Genomic DNA, 18,642 nt, shown 5'->3' on the forward strand with positions numbered 1-18,642 from the left:
AATAAAGTGGTATGAAAAAGTATCTGAACCTTTTGGAATTTCTCACATTTCTGCGCAAAATCACTATCAAATGTGATCTGATCTTCGTCAAAATCACACAGATGGAAAAACAGTGCCTGCTTTAACTAAAACCACCCAAACATTTATAGGTGTCATATTTTAATGAGGATAGTATACAAACAATGACAGAAGGTGGCCACTCCAGAACGCGTATTTTGCTCTTCTGAAACCATTCTGAAGTTGATTTACTTCTGTATTTTGGATCGTCTTGTTTCAACATACATCCCCTTTTTAGCTTCAACTATCTGACAGACGGCCTCAGGTTTTCCTGCAAAACATCCTGATAAACATTTGAATTCAATTTCCCATTAATGATTACAAGGTGTCCAGGCCCTCAGGTAGCAAAACAGCCCCAAATCATGGTACTCCCTCCACCATGCTGCCACCACCACGGTGGGAATGAGGTGTTGATGAGCTGTTCCATTTTTCCTCTACACACGACATTGTGTGTTACTCCCAAACAATCCAACTTTGGTTTCATCAGTCCACAAAATATTTTGCCAAAACTTCTGTGGAGTGTCCAAGTGCCTTTTTGTGAACATTAAACAAGCAACAATGTTTCTCGCCATAGTTTTACATATAATTGATGTGTGCACAGAGATATTGGAGTGTTCCAGTGAGTTCTGTAATTCTTAAGCAGACACTCTAGGGTTCTTTTTTAGCTCTCTGAGTATTCTACGGTGAACTCTTGGCGTCACCTTTGGTGGACCGCCACTCCGTGGGAGAAAAGCAACTTTTCCGACTGTCGATTGATGAACATCCAGACTTTTAGAGATGGTTTTGCATCCTTTTCCCAGCTTTATACAAATCAACAATCCTTGATCGCAGTCTTCAGAAAGATCTGAGCCATGATGCACATCAGACAATGCTTCTCATCAAGACAATTCTTACCACATTTGATGGTGATTTTATGCAGAAATGTGAGAAATTCCAAAAGGTTCAGATTCTTTTTCATACCACGGTAACATTCTTAGCAAATACTGTGTTTTGGTTGTTGGGTTGTTAAAAATACACTTCATGCGCTGTATTTTGTGGGTCATCTGTTGCTGTTTTTTGCAATTGTTTTTTTTTTGTGTGTGTGTGTGTGTTTGTGTGCGGGGGTGGATTAGGGGTGGGTTGCTAATGCATATCGTCACCCAGGGGACCATGGCTAGGAACGCCACTAATACACGTTTTTGTGGTCATGAAAATAAAAGAGCATTGCGCAGTGTAGAAATTGAATTGTTTGTTAGAATTCCAACCTGTTAATCTGTTGAATCACTCTCTAAAATAGTGATAGGGTTCATATCCCGAAGGTCCAAATAAATGTGCGTCCACTTTGGTGTCTTTTTCTTCTCATTTCCCCCTTTCACTTCACTCTGCCGCTTCACTCTTATGTTTGAACAAGTTACCTGTTCCAATGAGCTACTGATAAGTCTTTGTTACTACTCAAGTGATTGTTACACATACAAATAACTTACAAGTGAATAATACACATTATTCTATTCAACAATTTAACAAATAGATTAATTTAAAAATAAACTAAAATAAATATCATTCATATTTATATTAACATTTACAGCATATTTAGTATACTGTATTTATATGTCCATCTTTAGTCATAAAATAATTCAATTTAACTTAAAGTCCCAGTGTCACCATTTTTTCCCACCCAATTAACTGATTGAATCTGGTAATAAGGTATTCAAAAATCAATCAAAGACTCACAGATCTATAACTATTGAAATTGGGCAACAAAAATATTAAATAACATTTTCAAAAAATTATTTTCATGCTCCGCTCCCTTCTTCCTTGGGCTCTGGGTAGTTAGGTCCACTTCCCCCCCCATGTTTACAGCCCATGCATCACAACACAACCCCCAGGGATTTGCAACTCTCTATTCGAGAAGCACTGCACAAAGGTAATGTATGTTCAATATCAGCATGCATAGTTACCTATTTACCTTCAAAGTTTGAAACATAATTAGATAAATATAGCTTATAGTCATTGTCCTTCTTTGGAAGCTCTCGCGGAGAAATTCACTGAAATAATACAACCTTAAAGTCCCTATCACTTTTTTTTTCTCCACGCTAATTCAACAGCTAATTAATAATGAAATAACTGATAATACGCTTGACTAATTAAATGATTTAATCTTGTCAGAATATTCAAAAATCAATTATCAAGACTCACACAGATCCCTCGCTGTGGGCCAACAACGCCAGCTAAAACCTTGTTTCGTTCTAACGTCATAGTTAACAACTCTTCAATGGCAACACATCATTTGTCATTGGTCAAAGCAGACTTTGGTAAAATGTTTTGATCAAAACAACATAATACTTATTGGTTGGCACACTCTATGTCATCAATCCACTGTGTTGTAGCAATTTTTTACACGGCATGTATTAACTACAGTTGTCTGATAATCACATACAGTATAATAGGCCTGCATAATACTAGTCCTTCTCAAAAAATTAGCATATTGTGATAAAGTTCATTATTTTCTGTAATGTACTGATAAACATTACACTTTCATATATTTTAGATTCATTACACAAAACTGAAGTAGGTCAAGCCTTTTATTGTTTTAATATTGATGATTTTGGCAAAAAAGTCAAGATAAACCAAAAATCCCCATCTCAAAAAATTAACATATTTCATCTGACTATTACAAAAAAGTGTTTTTTTAATACAAAAAAAGTCAACCTTCAATTAATTATATCAGCTATGCACTCAATACTTGGTCGGGAATCCTTTTGCAGAAATGACTGCTTCAATGCGGCGTGGCATGGAGGCAATCAGCCTGTAGCACTGCTGAGGTGTTATGGAGGCCCAGGATGCTTCGATAGCTGCCTTAATCTATCCACAGTGTTGGGTCTGGTGTCTCTCAACTTCCTCTTCACAATATCCCACAGATTCCCGATGGGGTTCAGGTCAGGAGAGTTGGCAGGCCAATTGAGCACAGTAATGCCATGGTCAGTAAACCATTTACCAGTGGTTTTGGCACTGTGAGCAGGTGCCAGGTCGTGCTGAAAAATGAAATTTTCCCCTCAATAAGGCTTTTCAGCAGATGGAAGCATAAAGTGCTCCAAAATGTCCTGATAGCTAGCTGCATTGACCATGCCCTTGATAAAACACAGTAGACCAACACCAGCAGCTGACATGGCACCCCAGACCATCAATGACACTGGGTACTTGACACTGGACTGAAAAAATTACTTTGGACCACTGAGCAACAGTCCAGTGCTGCTTCTCTGTAGCCCAGGTCAGGCGCTTCTGCCGCTGTTTCAGGTTCAAAAGTGGCTTGACCTGGGGAATGCGGCACCTGTAGCCCATTTCCAGGTTTCTGCAGGTCCCCCAAGGTCAGGAATCGGTCCTTCTCCACAATCTTTCTCAGGGTGCGGTCACCTGTTCTGGTTGTGCAGCATTTCCTGCCACACTTTTTCCTTCCCACAGACTTCACACTGAGGTGCCTTGATACAGCACTCTGGGAACAGCCTAATCGCGCAGAAATGTCTTTCTTTGTCTTAGCCTCTTGTTTGAGGGTGTCAATGATGGCCTTCTGGACAGCAGTCAGGTCGGCATTCTTGCCCATGATTGCGGTTTTGAGTAATGAACCAGGCTGGGAGTTTTTAAAAGCCTCAGGAATCTTTTGCAGGGATTTTGAGTTAATTCGTTGATTCAGATGATTAGGTTAGTAGCTTCTTTAGAGTACCTTTTCATGATATGTAAATTTTTCGACATAGGGACTTTTGTTTTTTCTTGACTTTTCTCCAAAATCATCAATATTAAAACAATAAAAGGCGTGAACTACTTTAGTTGTGTGTAACGAATCTAAAATATATGAAAGTCTAATGTTTATCAGTACATTACAGAAAATAATGAACTGTATCACAATATGCTAATTTTTTGAGAAGGACTACTATATCGTTTTAACATAGCCATTGAAATGTGTGCTTGTGCAATCGTCTGAGGACGTGCCATTGTTTTGTTTTTTTCATTTTCTTGAATGCAAATCTTTTTTTTTTTATACATAAAAGAAGCAAATGTGCAGATACATGGCTTCCTGTATCCCTTTTAGATACACCAATCTTCATTATTCACAGATAAACCCACTTAGCCTGGATTAAATGGTAGTGAATGAATACTGGGGATGTCCCGATTGCGTATTTTTGCACCGGAGTCCGTGTCACCGAGTCCCAATCCGATAGAAAGATGTTGTTTTTTTTGCCTTGACGCTCATACTGCCGATAACAGCTTAAACAATGAATGAGTTTCCACAGCACACTTCAAACTGTGTATCAATCTTAACGATGATTAACACATTTATGCCTTTGATCGTAGAGTTACCGAGATCAAAGCGACAAACCTGTCAATCACTATTTTAAGTACCAAATGCCAGCTGCACTGGTGACCAAGAAAAACAGCTCGGTTGCACTGCTTAACAGGAGGGCGGGTGAGAGGCTATATAAACATGAAGCAGGAAAACATAAAACCTGATCCTTTTCACCCGATTCCGATGCCCTGAAAAATGCCGAAATCGGCCTGATTTCCGATTACGTGATCAGATCAGGACATCTAATGTATACAATGTGGTCATAGTGAGTCAACCAAAGTCTTCCCAAACAGAGCTCATCTACTGAAAATTCTTCTCGTTTTAATATTGCAGTTTATCGCAAAGCCCCAAAATGTTGCAATGCCAATTTTTTCAAATATCGTTTAGCCCTAACAAAGAGTCATATAGTATATGTGTACCTCCATTCAGTTGGCCCCCCATCAGACGCAAATTTATAGAAAAATTATGTCATTCGTTTGTGTTAGGTTTGTGCTTGTTTGTGATGAAGATATTTTCGTTTGTGCTGCTATCGTTTTTGAGATATTAACAATTCTTTTAAAGATCAATCTGAGGTCAACCAGCCACCCTCCCCCCTTTTTGATTAAAAATGGCTAAAAATGATGTCAATCGTTTGTGCTGTGAAAATTTTCATATATATTGAGATATTAATTTTGAGTTATGACGTCCATTACAGCCCCTCCGTCGCGGCTGACAGAGCATACCAATCCTCTCAATAACAGAGGGTGTCCCAACAACTAGCGCAAATGTAGCACAGATGAATGGCACCCCATTTGGTCCATTTTGCAGTAAAGTCTGATGGGGGGGAGGCAACTTCACGCAAGTTATATATGTATATACAGCATATATAATGACCAATATCCCAATATTGTCCAACTCCAAAAATCTGATATCGATATCAAACCGATACTGGTATATGCGGTCGTGGACTTAATATAATCATTATTTTTCAATCATTTATTGTTCATTTAATTTTGCACCATGAATGCAAATGGTCTGCTCACATTACAAATCCAAAAATATCCTATCTAAGATCTAAGACCGGCGGCTTGTCGCACACCATCGTAGCTGGCCGATTAAGGCCTGCCCGCTGAGAATGGACTTTCCTCGGCTTGGCCACGAGCAGACCCCCGCTCCGACGTCAGCCGGTGTGTCCGGCGTTCATTTTCTAGCTGCATCCCTGGCAACGAGCACTCCTGCCCGCAGCAAGGGAACAACGAGCCGAAACTTGCTCACCGCCATGGGCTGGCTGATCAGTGAAGACAATCAACCTCACCACCATGTGTGACAAAAGTCCGAAGGGTGAGAACAAGACTTGGAAAAACTGCTCATTTGGGGTTAGCATGTCGGCTAGCTGTCACGCCTCCTGTTTTGTTTATGCTTATGTTTATGTTTTGTTTTCCTCTGTCTCTAAATCAGATGAAATCATGACCCTGCCGACGTCATCATCCTGCTGGGACGCTAGAGCGCTATAATGACAGACGGGTCTGAACGGCAGATTAAAAGACTAATTTTTCATCATCTGAGCTTTGCCAAATTGTTGTATATGGTCGAATCGTCTCAAAATATGAGTCTAATTCACATAATAATGCTATTTAAGATTTTTTTAAATGTTGTCACAGGCACTTTAAAGATTTGATCAATTTTCCGTTGCATTGGCCTTTTTTGTATCGCATTACTTCAACAAGCTTGTTCTTTTCTTTTTTTTATGTCCCAGAAAACATGTGCGTTTCAACCAACCAGCGCTTACTATCCATGCTGATCACATTGTTTTATGCTGTCACAGGCACTTTAAGTCCTTTAACTAAAACGAAAATAAGTGGAGCATCAAACAAACAGCAAGACGGAAGAAAGAGACAGTTTAGTCTGAAGTATGTGGCATTTTCCCCATCGAGGAACAACATTTGTGTTTATGTAAATTGAACAGAAGGGGCAGCATTGCACTATGCAAAGCTTGCCGGAATACATCGAGAGAATCTGAAGACAAAGAAGAAGACCAACAACGACAACAACATTGGTGCAAAGAACAGCTGGCTCGAATAACATAAATAATCATGTTCTTACGGTTCAGTATAGTCATCCCGCTAGTTTTTTGATGTAGTGGGTAATATTTGGTCATACTCAAATAATTAACAATATTACAGTAATTTGATACTTTGTAAACCTTAACTCCCAACACTGTTCATGAACACAGACTGTACCTCTATTGATATTTATCCATTTAACATTGTGATATTTTCGATTGAATTGTGTTTAACATTTGATCTCCAGAATTGAGGGGTTATGGTCAAGAATGGCCAAAATTATTTTGTCCATGTATTTCCTCAAACGCAGGTTGTTCTCCTCCTGTCCTTTCAAAGCGTCAACCAGCTGAAAAAGAATAACGACAACAATAGAATCAATATGACGGCAATCGCGTAAAGGAAGAAAGCTAACAAACCTCATCTCTTGATGCATTGTCAATCTCAGCAGCCAAACACTGGACCTTTGAGTGGGAGGAAAACAGGCTCTTTGCCTCATACAAACTTAGACTTAGAATTTGAGCATTCAAGTCATCATTCTGATCTCGCAATTTGTGGTTCTCCTGTGGAATGACACAAATGAGAGTTCCTGTCAGAGAATATTCTAGTTAAAACAAAATTGTTGTTATACTGTATGTTTATGCTGCCTTCAGCTGGTGTCGTAATTATGGTAAATACCACTTGTCGATTCAAAAATTGCAAGTGAACTCCTTGAGCACACGTACCTGTACTACAATACATGTATTTGTACTAAAAGTATGTGTACTTAAAGTTACCGTATTTTCTGCACTCGAAGGCGCAACTAAAAGTCTTCAATTTTCCCAAAAGCCAACAGTGCGCCTATTAATCCGATGTGCCTTATATATGGATCATTATTAGTTAATCATGGCATGACATTCCCTTTAGCGCAACTTTATCTAGTGCAGTGCTTCTCAATTATTTTCTGTTACGACCCCCCCAGGAAGACGTAAACCTTTTGCGCCCCCTAACTCTCTGCTGCCACTGTAAATAGTATCATTTGTCAATAAAATTATTAATATTACATGTACACCTCTGCATAACATTGTGTCCTTTTTATAAATTTAAAAAAAAAAAAAAAAAAAAAGGTAATTTAGACAAGTTTCTGAGGTACTTCTGCTTTACTTCCGTGTTTCTCCTCATGACTTCCATTTTACACTTTCTCTTACCACAACAACAGTAGAGCTGGAGTGGCATCACTCATTAAAATCCTTTAAAAAAGACAATGGGAGGACAACATGTTCATGAAGGCAGATGTGGAACCAAGCCCGTGTCACCACAAAGCCGGGTGTTTATGTATGTTTTCGCTGGTGTTATAGAAGGTATGTTCTCCCTATCCGTGCATTTTCATTTGTCCGGTGCTCAAAAAATACTAAAACTAAAATCTTGCGCATGAAACGACTTGTTGTCCTTGATATTGTTATCACGATGATGATTGTAATTATGATGACGTTTAATATTATCTACTACAACTACTACTACAACACATGCTATCTGCTGCTAGCCTGTTGCTAATCAGTACGTGTAGGATGGCACAATTATATAAACGCATGAATTTAAGTGTTACAAGTTTTTTTACAGGTTCAAATCGCTGTTAGGTAGGGGAAGACAACTTGATATGCCTCACAACAACACTGTACTGTACGTTGGACATATCGAGACTACGTACGTTCTGCTTTGATGATGGAAAGCTCGACTTATGCTCCACCTATGCTCATTAATATTTTTCTAATAATTTTATAAATTGTGATTTATTGAACTGTATTGCACACGCACAAATCCTTTTAAATAAAACAAGAGATGGAATCATGTTGTCCAAAAGTTTTACTGCGATCATTATCTGCAATAAAAAAGAATGACATACTATTTATGTTTATATATACAGTGGGGCAAATAAGTATTTAGTCAATCACTAATTGTGCTAGTTCTCCCACTTGAAAATATTAGAGAGGCCTGTAACTGTCAACATGGGTAAACCTCCCCCATGAGAGACAGAATGTGAAAAAAAAAAACAGAAAATCCCATTGTTTGATTTTTAAAGAATTTATTTGCAAATCATGGTGGAAAATAAGTATTTGGTCAATACCAAAAGTTCATCTCAATACTTTGTTATGTACCCTTTGTTGGCAATAACGGAGGCCAATCTGTAACTCTTCACAAGCTTTTCACACACTGTTGCTGGTATTTTGGCCCATTCCTCCATGCAGATCTCCTCTAGAGCAGTGATGTTTTGGGGCTGTCGTTGGGCAACACGGACTTTCAACTCCACAGATTTTGTATGGGGTTTAGATCTGGAGACCGGCTAGGCCACTCCAGGACCTTGAAATGCTTCTTACGAAGCCACTCCTTTGTTGCCCTGGCTGTGTGTTTGGGATCATTGTGATGCTGAAAGATCCAGCCACGTCTCATCTCCAATGGCCTTGCTGATGGAAGGAAATTTTCACTCAAAATCTTTCGATACATGGCCCCATTCATTCTTTCCTTTACACAGATCAGTTGTCCTGGTCCCTGTGCAGAAAAACAGCCCCAAAGCATGATGTTTCCACCCCCATGCTTCACAGTGGGTATGGTGTTCTTCGGATGCAATTCAGTATTCTTTCTCCTCCAAACACGAGAACCTGTGTTTCTACTAAAAAGTTCTATTTTGGTTTCATCTGACCATAACACATTCTCCCAGTCCTCTTCTGGATCATCCAAATGCTCTCTAGCAAACCGCAGACGGGCCTGGACGTGTACTGGCTTCAGCAGGGGGACATGTCCGGCAGTGCAGGATTTGAGTCCTTGGCGGCGCATTGTGTTACTGATAGTAGCCTTTGTTACTGTGGTCCCAGCTCTCTGTAGGTCATTCACTTGGTCCCCCTGTGTGGTTTTGAGATTTTTGCTCACCGTTCTTGTTATCATTTTGACGCCACGGGGTGAGATCTTGCATGGAGCCCCAGATCGAGGGAGATTATCAGTGGTCTTGTATGTCTTCCATTTTCTAACAATTGCTCCCACAGTTGACTTCTGTACACCAACCGTTTTACCTATTGCAGATTCAGTCTTCCCAGCCTGGTGCAGGTCTACAATTTTGTCTCTGGTGTCCTTCGACAGCTCTTTGGTCTTGGCCATAGTGGAGTTTGGAGTGTGACTGACTGAGATTGTGGACAGGTGTCTTTTAGACCGATAATGAGTTAAAACAGGTGCCATTAATACAGGTAATGAGTGGAGCCTCGTTCGACCTCGTTAGAAGAAGTTAGACCTCTTTGACAGCCAGAAATCTTGCTTGTTTGTAGGTGACCAAATACTTATTTTCCACTCTAATTTGGAAATAAATGCTTTAAAAACCAAACACTGTGATTTTCTGTTTTTTTTTTTTCCACATTCTGTCTCCCATGGTTGAGGTTTACCCATGTTGACAATTACAGGCCTCTCTAATCTTTTCAAGTAGGAGAACTTGCGCAATTGGTGGTTGACTAAATACTTATTTGCCCCACTGTACATACCTTTTAGTATTTCCTTGTAACAACAGAATCCATGTCAGCCCTTCTGCATTCGGCAACTGTAATATTATTTGTAATTTCGCCTCATTTTGGTCTCTCTGCATATCAGTCATGTCATAATGTTGTCAACAAATGATCAATGAAGTGATAAGAACAAACGTACAATCTTTTCATGGCTCTTTAGGTTTAAAGCACATCCTTAACTTATTGTCTGCTGCTGATTTGGATTTAAGGCGTATGGCGAGGTAGATCCACACTGGCACATTGTAGCTACTAGCTGGTCGCTGATCAAAACATTCCACTTCCAACCATATATATATATATATTTTTTTTTATAGGCGCTTCCAGGAGTTCACAGCACAGAAAGTATCAAAGTCTCATCTACGTCGTGCTGAATCCATTTTTGGATATTCCGTCGGTTCCTCTGGTTTGATTTTGCAGTTTTAACTTTGTCAACACACTGCTTTCTTCAACCGCACTTCATGTTGATCTGTCTAAAAAGGAAGTTCGGAGCCGAAATTGTCAAAGACGGCGCCGCCCATGTCTCGATCAGGAAACTTGTCTATAGATAAACTTAAAACAAAGTATAAATTTATTAACATTGTTTTGGTCGTAACAGAAAAGACTTAAAGCGCATCACTTTGCCTGAATTAAAAAATATAATAAGAAGTCACATCTAAACTGTAAAAATACACTCAAGGTACATTTTTTGACCATTTAATACTGAAAAATAAAATTTAATAAAATCAGTAAATAATAATAAATTCAAATTGATTAAATTCAAACTCATTAGGACAATATTGCCAAACAATTTGACGGAAAAAAACAAAAAATTAATAGACCATAAACAACAGTGTCATTGGATAGAGGGACAGTTTTTATTTTGACTTCAGGCAGCAGCTCCTTTGCTATGTTGTGAGGTTATTTTGCACTGAGCAACTTGGTATGCCACCTTATGTGATGCTAACAGTGCTCGCTAGTTTACTGATGTAACACTGACAAAGCAGGACAATTGGTGGCAATATTCGGAACGTGTTGTTGAAAAAAATTAAGCGTGTTATCAGTGTGATTGGGGTTTAATGTCTTTAAGTGATGTCCTAATTGATATTGAAAAATTACTTTTTTAATGTAAGATTACCAACACTGGATATGAAAGTGCAAAGTCAGCTTATGTAGGAACCTGTTTCAATTTTTTGACTTCTTGTTCCATTTCCACCTCTCTAGGCTTTGTATTGTGCTCATAAGGGCCCTTTCCCTTTCCGGGATGCTCCACTTCCATCCTAAACAAATGCAAGTAGTCCAGTTCTCTGCGTAGATCATCGATCAGCTGAAGAGGAAGTTAAAATGAGGTTAAATACCTGAAATGCTCATAGGCAAATTTTCCAATAGATGGAGAGCTTACCTCTTGCATAGCCTCCTTTTCCTTATTAAACTCACGGCGGTTATGCCACAGTTTGTCAATTACCTTCCTATATAGATCCATCTCGTCTTTTAGCCTCAGGCTTGTGTCCTCTAGCTTGTCCATCTTCTTTTGCTTCTCCTAAATAATAACAAATAAGATAACTGTCCAAATCAATAGGTGGATGATACATTTGTCCAGTAATTTAAGTATTAGAAATTTAAGCAGTAGAAAAAAATGACAGCCGGAATGGGCCGTGAAAGGCAGAGGAAACGCAAGCCTGTAGCGTGCTAGCCAATAGCAGCCATAGCGACACATCCGACATTTCCATCACAATGCATAGGATTACGTTCAATTGTGAAGGCAAACTGCACGTGGACATGTCGCACCGATGTTAAAGGGAAATAGTATTTTTGCTAACCTACTAAACATGAATCACGCCTAAACATATCTGCTTTTATTGCTTGTGTTACTTCAGTATTTAATAAAATAAAAGTATTAAAACCATAATGTAATCAACAAACAAAAGCCTTTTAAAATATGAGTGCCTGAGAGAGCACAGAGTGTGTGTGTGTATCTGAGTGTCTGATCAGAAGAAAGCAGTTCGGTGACATGACCCATGAAGGGAATAGTATCTTTTCTCGTATTTACTGTTTGACTGTTTGTATTCCTCTAACACACCCAATACAAAATAAACAGCATTTTTATCATGGTTTAAGAAAAAACAAGCAGAATATATTTGATATTTTGAAATGTTGCACTTGGAATGATTAGAACTTCCAGTGGCAAGACAACATGAGGATAAGGACGCCTTTTGACCACGGAAGCCCAACGCGTGTGTCCTGCAGGTGACTGAGCAAGATTGACGACTGACTACCAGGTGATAGACAAGACATCCACCTGAATAAGCCCGCGTCTGAAACACCAAATCCCGCAATCAGCTCTTCAGGACAGTCCAGAACAAATGGCGGGATGTCCTGTACTACCACAACACCTGATAACAAAAACAACTCTAAGTTTGATAGCACGGTGCCTCTCAGACGGCAAGGCTCGCCTCCCATCTCAATTGCCTCAGTAACCATGACCCAGCAATGAACGGTGACGCACAAACTTGACTGCCCAAATCTGCAACAGAAGAATTCCTAAACAACACCCAGGCACACCCTTCGTCCGGCCCACCATACCGCAGACTTCACAAAGACTGAACAATTAGCTAACAACTGTCACTTCTCAGGGACATTCTGATGTGCTTGTTGTTTTGCTGACCCTGGATCCAGAATTGCCTCTCGGTCGGGGACCTATTTGCTGTTTGCGTTGCCGTTTGATTGCTGTCGACCTGAATAAATTGTCAACTTGTGTTTCGAAGCCTTTTTCATGCTTTCAAAATTGAGTCAGTACATGGGGTTAAGACTAAGGTGAACGCGCGGGGTTTAACCTTTTGGCCGGATTGTAGGGATTTCGCCGGCCCATGTCGTTGGAGATGCTCCAGCGCAGGTCCGGCGGTTCGGCTGGCGTGTTTCCGGCAATCTGGCTAAAAGGTCAAACTCCTTCACCCAACAGCAGTGATAAGACAGCCAAGGGAGCCGCCATTAAGTGACCAGGCAGGGAGAACTTCAACGCAGTGTATTGGTTGCTGACCCTGGGCCCAGTCTTCCTCTGTTGGTCATTTTTTGCTTTTTCCCTTCTGTTTTGGATTACGCTAGACTTGGAATAAATTGTCAACCTTGTTTGGAGTCTTTGTCAGAGCTTTTCTTCTAGCTGTCAATATTGGAGTTATTGGAGTCCGACAAGAGGTGGGACAGCTTGTCACATGGTGGAAATTTCTACTAAATTGCTTATAACGGCAGTGACATCAAATAAGGAAATGAAATTAGTACAACATATACATCTGAGACTTCGGTCTTTCACCTGGTACATATTTTTTTTCTACTTGATATGTTGTTTTTTAGGAAATATGTAAGAATGTAAAAAGTATGACAACATGCTCCGATCTCCCCTTCTACTCACCTGGTCCAGTTTCTCTGCCTGAGACTTGAGTCGATACACATTCGTCTTCATTTCTCCATTTTCTTCCTCCAACTGCTGTATTCTATGAACATAAAAATAAATCAAATACAGGCCAGTACGTCATATTACAGGGATTTGTTTTTACGTATGAGGAACTGACATCAATAAATATAAAAATAGAAAATTTAAAGAGCATACGACACGTGAAAAAAAGTCTTAAACGGTATTATTATGTGAATTAGAATCATATTTTGAGACGATTCGACTATATACAACAATTTAGCAAAGCGCAGATGACTAGAAATTAGTCTTTTAATTTGCCGGTTAGCCACGCCCACCATTATAGGGCTTTAGCGTCCCCAACAGGTGGATGACATCAGCGGTAGACTGGGCTCATCGGTTTTACTATTCAGCCCATTGAGGGGGAATTATTCAGAACGAGGAAAACGCGACGAAGAAAGCCACAAAATGTCATTGTTTCAGTCTCTCTACTCCAATATTTTTACAGGATATTCTTTTTATCCAAGTATTTTTCCCCAATAGCTATATAAACGGCTTGAGAAGGACCAGTCAGCCCATCGAGGGGGAACTATTCACAACGAGGAAAACGCGACGAAGAGAGCTGCAAAATGTCATCGTTTCTGTCTCTTTACTTCAATATTTTTACAGGATATTCTTTTTATCCAAGTATTTTTCCCCAATAGCTATATAAATGGCTTGAGAAGGACCAGTCAGCCCGTCGAGGGGGAACTATTCACAATGAGGAAAACGCGACGAAGAGAGCGGCAAAATGTCATTGTTTCTGTCTCTTTACTTCAATATTTTTACAGGATATTCTTTTTATCCAAGTATTTTCCCCAATTGCCAAATAAATGGCATGGTCATGACAAATAACAGTCTTGTGCTGAATGGAATATGAAATAATAAAAATGCATTTATTCAGGACGACATGGCAAAATTACTCCATAATGGTCAAAACTGTCGACATCACCTTTACTGTCGCACCTCCCGAACTATATTTTATGACACCTAAATCGAACATATGCCTTCCCCGGCTTCGGAGAATGTAAACAAACCAGAAGGCGTGACAGCTAGCCGACATGCTAACCCGAACCGAGTGATGTTTCAAAGTCTTCAAAGCGGAAAATCACACATAACTATCCTGGATTATTTGACATGACGACCCGGTTGTCTATTGTCGACGCGGATCGGCAAACCGCCCGGCGGAGAGCAATTTACAGTTCGTTCCCCGGAGGAGGGTGGCTGGAGTTATTGTGCCACTAACGTGCTGCTGCTAATGACCATTAGGACAGCTTTTTACATGCCTATCAATGATCAAACGTAAGTAGTCCTTCATTTAAAGGAAGTTTGTAGTGTTTACTTTGTAATCGCTGTATTCGTATTTGACATAATACAAAACAAGATGTTTACTCACTTCCTCGTAAGTCCAATGGTCCCTCAGTAAATATCCACGGTGAATGGGAACCTTTTGAAACTCCAAAAAGACGCATACGCCTCTCCCTCATACAGAATGATTTTTCTGCAGCCGTTTGGCTGGCGTGATGCGAAAAATAAACATATTAATCCGCAAAATCAGCTGAATCCTTCGTCCCCATACACAACAGTACGCTGTATAGTGAAGAGGACGTCTTCTACTGTACACGTCACAGCGCCCTCCTCCTCAATGCAAGACCGAAGCCGGAAGTCACTCATTTTCCTGGCGCGGGATTCAAAAAACTAAATAAATATAGCGATCGCTTCCACACACATTCAAGCGGTCCATATCATTCAGGAGCATAAAATACAGCATGTATTATGAAATAAACATGCTTTTTCGTGTCACAGGCACTTTAAGATGCCTCACATTTATCCTAATGTCATAGCTTCTGTTTATTCATTCTATTTGCTTGCCCGCTGTACAAATTTCTGTTACTGTACAATACTCATGTCCAACACACTGATATCTAGGGATAGGAACCTCGGTGTAGCTCACGATACAATACGATTTGCGATACATCCGTTACCGTACACCGATGAATGGTGGGACAGTATATCGAAATGGTGATATATCGCGACACTTTGTATCCCAAAAGGTTATCGATACTAAGGATGGGAACCTCTGGGTAGCTCACGATAAAATATGTTTTGCCATACAAGGCTCACGACAACGATTATCCCAGGATGTGGCGATACAACAATTATCCATACATGGGTCAAGAATTCATTCTACTGTATTCTACAATACAAATAATAAACAGAAAAACAAGCTCTTTTCCACTGTGAATTGAAATGAGTTTATCACGAGTAGACTTCCAATCCGTTTGAACTGGGAGGTGCCATCCCTCCCATTTCAAACATATCTGATGTCTATGGCCCAAACTAATGAGTTATTTGGGGGGCATTTCAGTGTTTGCTGTTAATTTCCGGTTGCTTTCTGTTGATTTTGGTGCATTTCCGGGTCAGTTTCTATTAATTTTGGGTTAATGAACAGGGAGTGACCCTGGAATCTCCCAAAATGAATAGTGACTCAAGTGACTCAAAATCAACAGAAAGTTGTCATGTTTGTGTTCTCAGTTGTTCTTTTTTCATTCCAGCATCTGATTGAGCTGGATGGGCAGGGTTATGAGACGCACCTGTTGCGCATTAAGTGATCGTGGTATTTAAAAGTCCCTTGACACAAAAAAGCATGTTTATTTCATATTACACACGTTTTTTTATGCTCCTGAATGAAATTGACCACTTGGATGAGTGCAGAAGCAATTGATATATTTATTCCTTTTTTTTTTTAAATCCCATGCTACGAAAATGAGAGACTTCCGGCCACAGTCTCGGATTGAGGAAGAAGGCGAATGTCACGTTAACAGAACACATCATCTTCACGGTGTTAGGTTTTGTGTTTGTTTTCTCAGTGTGACTTGTCCCTGTGATTGCCTATTGATTTCACCTGATGTGCCTTCTCCCAGTGTATCCTCCTGTGCTCACTTGTTCCTTGTTGTCTCGTTACCCCTGGTCTGTCTGCGTGTGTGTATATAAGCTCCCATTTTCTTTTTACTCCTTGTTGCGTCATTGTCAAAGCCTGTCTACGTCAATGTCCACGTCCATGGTCTGGTCAGCATTATTCCAAGCCCTCGTGTTCCATGTAAGTTTTGAAAAGCAGTCTTTTGTTAGTGATACTTTTGTTTGCCTCAGTGCTATCTTTTGATTACCACAGCCTTTGTTTTGTACTTTGTTTTTAGTTGGCTTTAATTAAATCATTTTTGCACCATTATCTGCTTCGCCTCAATTTCCCTGCGCTTGGGTCTGCCTTGCCCGCCCGCACTCCCTGACAGAATGACGCAACCAATTGTGGACCCAGCGGGAAAAATTCATTTTCGGCAGGCACGCCCACGGCCATCAACCCGAACCCGACCACAGCACATTTTGTTGGACTCTGATTTTTCTGATTTTGAGGAGGATCATAATTTATATGATCTCCTGTATTCTGATTCCAACTTTTTTGATTTTGATTTCACAGCCTCTGTTTCCTCTGATCGTTTTTCTTTCTACCCCACTACCTCTGTGTCCCGTTCGGAGCTCCTGGCCAGAGACTCCTACCTGGGGTCCCTTTGGGCCATCTATCGGGGACCCCCCCGGGGTGGTCTGCGGGGTCGCCCAGGGTCATTGCAGCCTAATGAGGCTGTTCTGCCACCTGAAGGCACTCGCCAGAAGCCTCGGCGTGGTCGTCAACGCCAACGGCATGCTGCGGTGCCGACGTCCCGGCCTCCCGCGCCAACGTCTCGGTCTCCTGCGGCGATGTCTAAGCTGCCCGAGGTGCCCGTCCCGGCGCCTCGTCGCCAAGTCCCCGTCCCGGCGCCTCGCCGTCTGGCCTCCGTTCCGGTGCCCGAGCCGGCTGCCCACAGTCAAGTGCCTCCCGCGCCGTCTCCCCGCAGTCAAGTGCCTCCCGCGCCGTCTCCCCGCAGTCAAGTTCCTCACGCGCCGTCTCCCCGCAGTCAAGTGCCTCCCGCGCCGACTCCCCGCAGTCAAGTGCCTCCCGCGCCGACTCCCCGCAGTCAAGTGCCTCCCGCGCCGACTCCCCGCAGTCAAGTGCCTCCCGCGCCGACGCCCCGCAGTCAAGTGCCTCCCGCGCCGACGCCCCGCAGTCAAGTGCCTCCCGCGCCGACGTCCCGCAGTAAAGTGCCTCCCGCGCCGACTCCCCGCAGTCAAGTGCCTCCCGCACCGACTCCCCGCAGTCAAGTGCCTCCCGCGCCGACTCCTCGCAGTCAAGTGCCTCCCGCGCCGACTCCCCGCAGTCTTGTGCCTCCCACGCCGACTCCCCGCAGTCAAGTGCCCGCGCCGACCGCTCCTGTTTTCTCCTGCGACTCCGCTGCTGTCCCGCCAGCAGACTCCTACGACTCCGCTGCTTTCCCGCCAGCAGACGCCTGCGACTCCGCTGCAGTACCGCCAGCAGACACCTGCGACTCTGTTCCTGGTCCGCCCGACGACCCCGACTCTGTTCCTGGTCCGCCCGACGACCCCGACTCTGTTCCTGGTCCGCACGACGACTCCGGCTTTGTTCCTGGTCCGCACGACGACTCCGGCTCTGTTCCTGGTCTGCACGACGACCCCGACTCTGTTCCTGGTCCGCCCGACGACTCCGACTCTGTTCCTGGTCCGCCTGACGACTCCAGCTCTGTTCCTGGTCCGCACGCAGACTCCGGCTCTGTTCCTGGCCCGCACAACGACTCCGACTCTGTTCCTGGTCCGCACGACGACTCCGACTTTGTTCCTGGTCCGCACGACGACTTAGTTCCTGACCCTCGCCCCGACGATGCTGCTCCCCGCTTCCTGCCACGACATGGCGGCATGGACGACCGAGCACTACCTCGTCTGGGACGCCCGCCTGATCTGCCCGTGCGGTCACCCAACGTCTGGCGCCCCGGGCGCCCTCCCGATCGACCCGTACGGTCGGCCCATGTCTGGCGACCAGGTCGCCCGCCTGACTAACTCTGATGGGCTGACGTTGCTCCCTCCTCCGGGCCCTCTTTTTGCCGGCCATGTTTAGGTCTTTGTGTTTTCTAGGGGACGTCTGGGATCCGTCCCTTGGGGGTGGGTGGGGGGGTACTGTTAGGTTTTGTGTTTGTTTTCTCCTAGTGTGACTTGTCCCTGTGATTGCCCATTGATTTCACCTGATGTGCCTTCTCCCAGTGTATCCTCCTGTGCTCACCTGTTCCTTGTTGTCTCGTTACCCCTTGTCTACGTGTGTGTAAATAACCTCCCATTTTCTTTTCACTCCTTGTTGCGTCATTGTCAAAGCCTGTCTACGTCAATGTCCACGTCCATGGT

General features: G+C 42.4%; 1 protein-coding gene across 2 annotated transcripts in view; it reads right to left on the reverse strand.

The window, feature by feature from the left end:
• Positions 1-6,265: 6,265 nt before the first annotated feature.
• The window catches only part of LOC130931840 (rab11 family-interacting protein 4A-like), a 44,708-nt gene continuing 32,331 nt past the window's right edge, over positions 6,266-18,642 (reverse strand). For both annotated transcript variants that reach the window (XM_057860964.1, XM_057860965.1), the window contains 5 exons: positions 13,321-13,402; positions 11,317-11,454; positions 11,095-11,241; positions 6,834-6,977; positions 6,266-6,763 (listed from right to left, as the gene is read on the reverse strand). In XM_057860964.1, coding sequence (XP_057716947.1) covers positions 6,647-6,763; positions 6,834-6,977; positions 11,095-11,241; positions 11,317-11,454; positions 13,321-13,402 — 628 coding nt within the window. In that variant the 3' untranslated portion in view covers positions 6,266-6,646. The remainder of the gene's footprint in view (positions 6,764-6,833; positions 6,978-11,094; positions 11,242-11,316; positions 11,455-13,320; positions 13,403-18,642) is intronic.

This window comes from Corythoichthys intestinalis, chromosome 16 (genome assembly GCF_030265065.1).
Source record: "Corythoichthys intestinalis isolate RoL2023-P3 chromosome 16, ASM3026506v1, whole genome shotgun sequence".
Taxonomy (NCBI): domain Eukaryota; kingdom Metazoa; phylum Chordata; class Actinopteri; order Syngnathiformes; family Syngnathidae; genus Corythoichthys; species Corythoichthys intestinalis.